Consider the following 7,598-nt stretch of genomic DNA (forward strand, 5'->3'; position numbering starts at 1 on the left):
GCGAGGCAATTGCCACGTGTTTTCAATAATAAGTGTACTTATTTCATCAATTACAATATTTGTTGGCAAAACCAAAATAATGGTTTGTGTTTTTTAGTTGCATTTTACATTTGCACTATTTCGTGAATTGTTTTGCATTTCCTAATTTGAACACTTAAATTTGAACACTACGCAGCTGATGCAGTTTCTCCTCGTGCATGAGAATCTCGTTGCAGTAAAGGTGCAGGCGCATGCGCAGATCTCTCTGTCTTTTGTTGGTAGGGAATGACTGGCGTTTTCAATACTCTCTGCTCCAGCATCGCAACATTTCTAAGCGAATCTTCTCTATACGGTACAGTGGGTGGATACAACTCTGGAAAGAGGATTTGGCGATTGAAGACGGTGTCCTGAAGCGGTCGATTGTGTGATCAGAGCGTCTGGGTGTGGAGTTGTTTTATTTCGCATGTGTGTCAAGCTGATGCAAAGCTAGACAGAGTAGCATAACGGCCTGACAAAAGTTCTTGGTTCGGATGCGAACCTCACTGTTTACTCCGTTACGAGCGATGTGCCATAGTTTGTGTTTGTTCACGAGCAAAATCGTGGTTTATATAGTTTATGAGACCATAAACGGTCTTTAAATGATTCGGTTAATTCAGTAACGTTAGTTCCGGTTAACTTTGCGTGCAGCTATAAAGTGAGTCATTCATCCAGCCCAAGCACGCGTTCTGCTCCGACTGCATTAGATTCGGCAAATTTATGGAGTTTAACCTCGCACGCTTGTTTTTTTTTTTGGTAGCCAGGTCGTGGTAGTTAGTAGTTAATGGGTCGTAGATTTGTTCACAGTTACGACATTGGCAATGAGTTCGTATGGTTAGTCTAACGTTAGTTACGTTACGTTCCAGCACTTCAGTCTACTCTAGAGCACTTCAACCAGGCCAGAAGTTGTATAAGCTTTTACATGCTCTCTGTTGAATTAAGTCTACTGTATACAGATTACCAGATAAATTAATCACTTTAATTTTCAATTCAGCAAACTAACGATGTTTTAATGCACTTAAAAGGACAGTTCACGCAAAAACTCACCCTCATGGCGATTCAAACCTGTATGACTTTCTTCTGTGGAACATACAAGTTTTGGTTACTCTTGGTTCCAAGAGAAACTGAGACATTTCCAATAATGAAAGCAAGTAATACAGGTTTGAAACGACGTAAGGCTGAGTAAATAACACCTTTTTCATTTTTACTATATGTACTGTATTAAAACTACTAAAATGTAATGTTCTTGCGCATGTATCATGGTATTGCTAATGATTTTTGAGTATAGCGTCATGGTAGTACTATGCAAATAATGATTTTTAATACGTTTTCATGTATCTGTGTTCTGTGAAGAACCTTGCTGTGTTAATACCATGTATCAATACCTTTTTCTTCTGTGCACAGAATCCTCTACACTTAACCCATCATGGCTGATCTTGATACTGATTTCACCAGTGGAGATGCTGGGGCTTCCCTGACCTTCCCCATGCAGTGCAGTGGTCTGCGTAAGAACGGCTTTGTGGTGCTGAAGGGGCGTCCCTGCAAGATTGTGGAGATGTCTACCTCCAAGACTGGCAAGCATGGGCATGCCAAGGTATCATGTTAATAAACTCACTGCCAGAGGCTTATGGTTAAAGGCCAAATTTCATAATACATTGCATATTATTTCATCTGTAACTTGATGATTAAAATGCATAATTGCTGAGGCTTCATTTGCTTTTCAGGTGCACTTGGTTGGAATTGACATATTTACTGGCAAGAAAAATGAAGATATCTGTCCCTCCACCCACAACATGGATGTTCCTAACATCAAGAGACTGGACTATCAAGTAAATTCAGACCATAATCACGTTTAGGCTTTTTTTTTTGTAATCAATGTTCATCAGTCATGTTCACGTATAACATTTGTAGTTGTTTTACTATTAAACTTTTCTCTTTAGGAGCTTGAACTACACAGAAAATGACTAAATGTGATCTATTCTGTGGTATTTTGAAATAATATGGCTTTTCTGTCTTTCCTTTTTCATAGTTGGTTGGCATTACCGATGGCTACCTTTCCCTGTTGAAGGATAATGGAGATTTGCGTGAGGACCTCAAGCTGCCTGAAGGGGATTTGGGCAAAGAAATAGAGAGCAAATTTGAATCTGGGGATGAATTTCTGGTCTGTAGCCATTACGTTATTTCAAACTTACTTGAATTTGTAAAGTGTCCTTTTAGCTATTTTAATATTTATCATATGATCATAGACCCCCATTACTTAAGGTGCATTCATGCCTTGTCGGATTCACCATAATTACAAGATTCTGACTTATAAAAAGCATTCACATCCTTGTAGAACTTGAGTTTACAACTGTTAAACTCTGAATTTTCTTGGAGTTCAGACTTTTACCATCTGAAACGTCTTGCAGAAACACTCAAAATGGCAGCATTTTTAGCAGAATTAAATGTAGTTAAGCAGTTGTTTTGTAGTATTTCCACTTAATTCCTATATTGTTAACATCTTTATAATACAAGAAGAATTGTTTATCGTTAAGTGTTTCCATAGAAACTCATAATTCCTGATTGAGAGTACATAAACAGCTCTGAGTAAAACATCTTGGGTTGTTGTTAATTATGATATGGCATGAATGCAGCAATATTGAATAAAATGGATTTTTCCATTCTACGTCTGCCTAATAAAAACATGCATATAGTACCATTTATGTGCATTTACATTAACATTACCTTTGTATTGCAGTTTAATTGGAAACATTAGCATCTTTTAAACTTCAACTTTTAGCTTAGGGTTGACTTTATTTCATTTTGCTTAATACATTTCCTTTATTTCACAAATTGTTTGGGAAAAAAATCATTTTTGTGACCCCCGTTTAGACCTGCTTAATTTGGGCCATTTTTCAGGGTTTCCGCGGGGTCTTAAAAAGTCTTAAATTTAGTTATACCAAATTTAAGGCCTTAAAGTCTTAGGGTGAATCCCATTTCTCTCTTACCCCTTCCCCTTAGCCCTTCCCCTTAGTTTTGCGCGTTCACGTGAGAGTAAGGGCTATCCCAATTCTCGTTTTGATCGAGGGGTAGGGCTAAGGGGAAGTGGTAGATACCCCTTAAAACCAAGCATTTTCGCGAGCTTACTTGAAACCAAGGGGTACCCAGAACACACTGCGCAACCGGCAACAATGGCGGCCAGATCATCAAGTATTCAAGTATTTTCGGCTTAAATAATTTATTTAAAAATTACGACAGTCTTGTTTTGTGCTCTAGACAGTCCTGTACATATATATTTGCAACCATGTTCTTAATTGAAATGTTTAAAAAAATCGCTAGTTTGCTACGCTAACGTTACATTGCTGAGTTGCACAACAGTCCCGCAGACTAGCCTTGAATGGACTCCATGCATGTCTACAGTTTTAACAAGTTTGTGATCAACACTTGTCGGCTCTGGTGACGTAGCAGCCAGCTAGCGACGGTGTATGATGACGTAACCGTAACCAAGTGGTGTCTCATTTCATAGGGGTATGTGTTCACCCCTAGCGCTTACCACTCGGTTTTGAGGGACAAGGGCTAGGGGTAAGACGAAGGGGAAGGGGTACGACAGAGAAATGGGATTCACCCTTAAATTGTACAAGAAAGTCTTAATTATGATTTCAAGATGTCTTAAATTTGGGGACGGAAAGACCAGAGTTGTGATATGGCAGAATGTGACGATTAAACTTCAAAAGGCTACAATTTCATGAAATAAACATGAGCGCTGCACGTTCAAAGTCCAGTGCTGTGCTGCTTTGTGTACTGCCTTTACCGGTGTTGTGCCCATTTTCAACCCCTGCCAAATTATTACCCCCTCTCGTTGAACTCGCTATCTGATTGCCTAATCCTAACCCCACGCCTAATCCTAACACCTCCCCCACACCTAAACCTACCAATACTAGGGGGGTAATAATCCGGCGGGGGTCAGAATTGGGCACAACACCGGGAAAACCGTTATATTTGTGCCAAACGCGACACCTGCTGGCAGAGAATGAATCGGTTAACATGGGTTAAACTAGTGCGCGTACGAGTGCCGCCTTTCACTGCACGATTCTATTAAAATGCATTTAGAATGATCACATAATTTAAGATATGGGGGCAGAAAATGTATTGCCTATATTTATATCATTTCATATAGTTAATATCACACGAAGAGTGCTGTTTCTCCAAAAGTCAGCATGATTACAAATGTGATATTGATTTTATGCAACAGTTCAACAAACAAGTTAATATTAAGAGACTTACATTTTAGACACCATATTTCCTGTTTTTGCGTCTCTGAGCAACATGCGGTGTTTTGTTCCTGAATGAATCAACCGTCTGAATGATTCGGTTCAATCGCAATGACTCGCTTATTAACAGTGAATTACTGCCACCTACTGGCGGTTTTAATTTTACATTTAAAGTGTCTTCATTTTTAAAATCTCAAACATCAGTTTTCGACTTTTTATGTTTCAAATATTAAAACTTTATTTATGCATTTGTAACTGCAGGTTAGCATTCTATGTCCCTCTGAGCTGCATTAAACGGTGTGTGTAAATACATCTAAATGCCATTTCAGATGCATTGCAAAGATACATTTTGTTGATACTGATTTCATTTGCTTGGTAACAGCCCAAATGCAAGAATTTGACTCAAAAGATGATGCACACTTTTAGAAAAAATGGCTTAACGGTAAACGGTAAAAAAAAAAATCCATAACTTATTGGAAAAGAATAATTTCTATCACTGCTGTGAACTGACCACACAGAATATGAAGAATATCAAAAAATTCAGGAGTCAGCTGTTCACGGTAATCTTTAAGATACCAGCACAATAACACACTCAGCAAAATAGTCTAATTATTATATAATTATTTATATAATCATTTTATTGATAATTGTTTAAATCAATATAATAAATAATACCTTTGACTTATCCATTTTCTTAAAAATTGGTCATTTTATTAAAGTTTTTGTGAAAACATGTATCTGAATTGTGAATTATGATTTTTTTTACAGTTTAATATGGTACTATAGACATTGCCCTACCCCGCTCATATGGTATTAATTTTATTTGTGCAGGTCTTGAAGTCTTGAGCTTAAAAATCCTGCAGAAACCCTGTTTTTCCCCCCTAAATATATTATGTTTAAGTTTTGTCAGTTGCACAGGTATCGGCAGAGTAATTACGTTAATGCTGCAATTAAAGGGATGATAAATTGTATGCATAAATCTTTCTTCCACATTGACATACTGTACACGCAAGTGATCCAGACTTTCTAAAAAAATAAAAAAATGTAGGTTGAGAACCTGGTTCCAATCAATAACCGACATATAGATTTTGAGATGCACTACGTTTAAAAGTAGTTGTAGTATTTTTACCGTCATTTTGAAAGACTCTTAACTTGTGTTTTTGTGATTTCTTTGACTCTTGTAGGTCTCCGTATTGGCTGCCATGGGGGAAGAGTGTCCCATTGCCATCAAGCCCATGAGCTCATAATGAACAGAAGCTGACGGGCAGGTTGAGTGAGGGCCTCTATACCACAAATATTCCATTTTAGTTCTAAAAGTCACCAAAGCCACAGCCTTCACAAACCACCCAGAATTGGTTCTGTTAAACAGTAAAGATGCTGGACCTTTTGACCTGTCTCATGAGGTGTTGTCTAATCAGGATATTTCCATATCTCAATGGGTTTCCTGCGCGCTTGTTGTTAATTTCTCCTAATCCATTCCTCTTTCATTATACAGAAGCACTTTTATCATTCATTATTAAAAATGGGAATAGTTTTTTAATGCTCTCCTTATTGCAGAAACCTTTTTATTCATGCCGACGGGCCTTAAACTGTTGCAAATCAGGCAGCAGCCATAGAAGATGACCTCTATGAATGACACTGACTAGTTTGCCGGCGTTTTGGTACATCTACTTTTGTGCCAAAGCCTGTGTGTCTCAGGTAGGCTAGGGTTCGTCTGCATGTCGCTTGGACAGCTTGCCACTTGTCGGGGTGACCGGAAACTAGCGATCCTAAGGCAGACTCAACATTTACTGACATTTAATTCAGACCAAATATAATGTAACTGATCTGAGTAACACAACCAGTTTTTTTTTTTTTTTTTTTTTTTTTTTTTTAAGTTTACAGCATTTGTCCCTCGATTAATTGACATTTCTTTTGGTAGCAACGGAGCAATAACCCAACTTTGTTTGTTACATCTTTTTAGTCGTAAGGGAAGATGATTATAAGAAGGGCCTTTGAGCTTTGCATTGGCTACGGACGCCCTCTGTAACAAACTCTGTTTACAGTAGCTTTGTTATACAACACATTTTTATGCTGCAAAATTTGCTTATTTTTTTGTACTTGTGGACAGGCACAATGTGTGCTCAAGGGCTTCAATATCAATACTTTCTTTAGTATTTCTTTAGTATGTACACTTTCTTTAGTACATTTTATTGCATCTTGCATGCACCTGACTTGTTTACTGGTTTAAAGGCTTTATTTGTTTAGTCCCCCCCCCCCCGCCCCCTCCCACCACCTTCAGGGCACAGTTTGCATTTGGCTCATAACAAATATAGTATTTTTATAGTAGGCATTTTTATTTACTCTGAAATTCCTTTCTTGATGTAGAAATGAGGAACGTTGCTATTATATCTTTGCATTTGATTTCCTCTAGGTGTTAGTTTTGATTCAGAATTTTCCTCTTAGTAGTTTTTGTTTACTGTAAGATGGGTCAACAGATGAAAATGCTCTTGGTTGGGTAGAATGTTTTTCTTCGAGGGATTTTCAGCTGTGTTGGCTGTCATCTTACTATGTTCCCTATTTCAACTAGTGTTCAACTTGTTCTTGTAAATCTAGCTCTCATATAAAAGTAGCCATAGATCTGAGAGCTCAAGTGGAAAGTATTGTATGACTGTACAGTATTGAGAAACTTTCACATTGGCATATCAAACTCAGCGAGTCTCTCAGGTTTCCAGTGTTCAGTTATTTTGCTGTTTGTAGTTTTGGTCCTAAATATCACTGTTAAATACCTCTGTCTCTATCTGCAAAACATTAGTATTCATGCCTACAAGTGAATCACACACTTTATTTACTGGATGCATATATTTGGTTCAGTTCTTGAATTTAGCAGCTTGACTATCAGCGACGGGCAGAAAGATACTTGGGTCATTATATTACCAGTGCAAACTGTAAGAAGGTGCTTAATCAGACAAGCAGTAGAAATGATAGTGTTCAGTGTTTTTCGTATAGCTAGTTGAATGATAATTGTAAGAAACCACAGATAGGGATAAGAGGGGAGCAATTATAATAAACTCAACTGAAAAACTGAGCTTTTGTGTGTGTGTGGTGTTTTTCACATTGTTCACATTTTTAGTTTGCAACAAGACTGGGAAGGCATATGCATAAGACTTGTTTTAATATTTAACAATTGATCAAAAATACAGTAAAACAGTGTTTCTTTCAGTACTTTTGTAGTTGTACATTGTGAAATATTACAACTAAAATATTTAAATAACTTTTTCTAGTTAAAATTTCAAAAACTAAATTAATCACATGATGGAAAAACTAAATTCAGCAGCCATTACTCTAGTCTTA

At 37.3% G+C, this 7,598-nt stretch overlaps 1 protein-coding gene across 4 annotated transcripts; it reads left to right on the forward strand.

Annotated features, from left to right (window-relative positions):
- Positions 1–181: 181 nt before the first annotated feature.
- Positions 182–7,332, forward strand: eif5a2 (eukaryotic translation initiation factor 5A2). 4 transcript variants are annotated; one of them, XM_058745654.1, is made up of 5 exons: positions 182–331; positions 1,420–1,609; positions 1,740–1,844; positions 2,045–2,176; positions 5,450–7,332. In XM_058745654.1, exons 2-5 carry the CDS (start codon positions 1,442–1,444, stop codon positions 5,510–5,512), a joined length of 468 nt encoding a protein of 155 aa, XP_058601637.1. In that variant the 5' UTR covers positions 182–331; positions 1,420–1,441; the 3' UTR covers positions 5,513–7,332. The 4 variants fall into 4 exon arrangements, with proteins under 4 accessions (XP_058601637.1, XP_058601636.1, XP_058601639.1 ...); XM_058745653.1 differs by having other exon boundaries at positions 195–420; XM_058745656.1 differs by lacking the exon at positions 182–331 and adding an exon at positions 527–673.
- The last annotated feature ends 266 nt before the right edge of the window (positions 7,333–7,598 follow it).

The sequence above is a fragment of the Onychostoma macrolepis genome, chromosome 02 (assembly GCF_012432095.1).
Source record: "Onychostoma macrolepis isolate SWU-2019 chromosome 02, ASM1243209v1, whole genome shotgun sequence".
NCBI classification, from domain to species: Eukaryota; Metazoa; Chordata; class Actinopteri; order Cypriniformes; family Cyprinidae; genus Onychostoma; species Onychostoma macrolepis.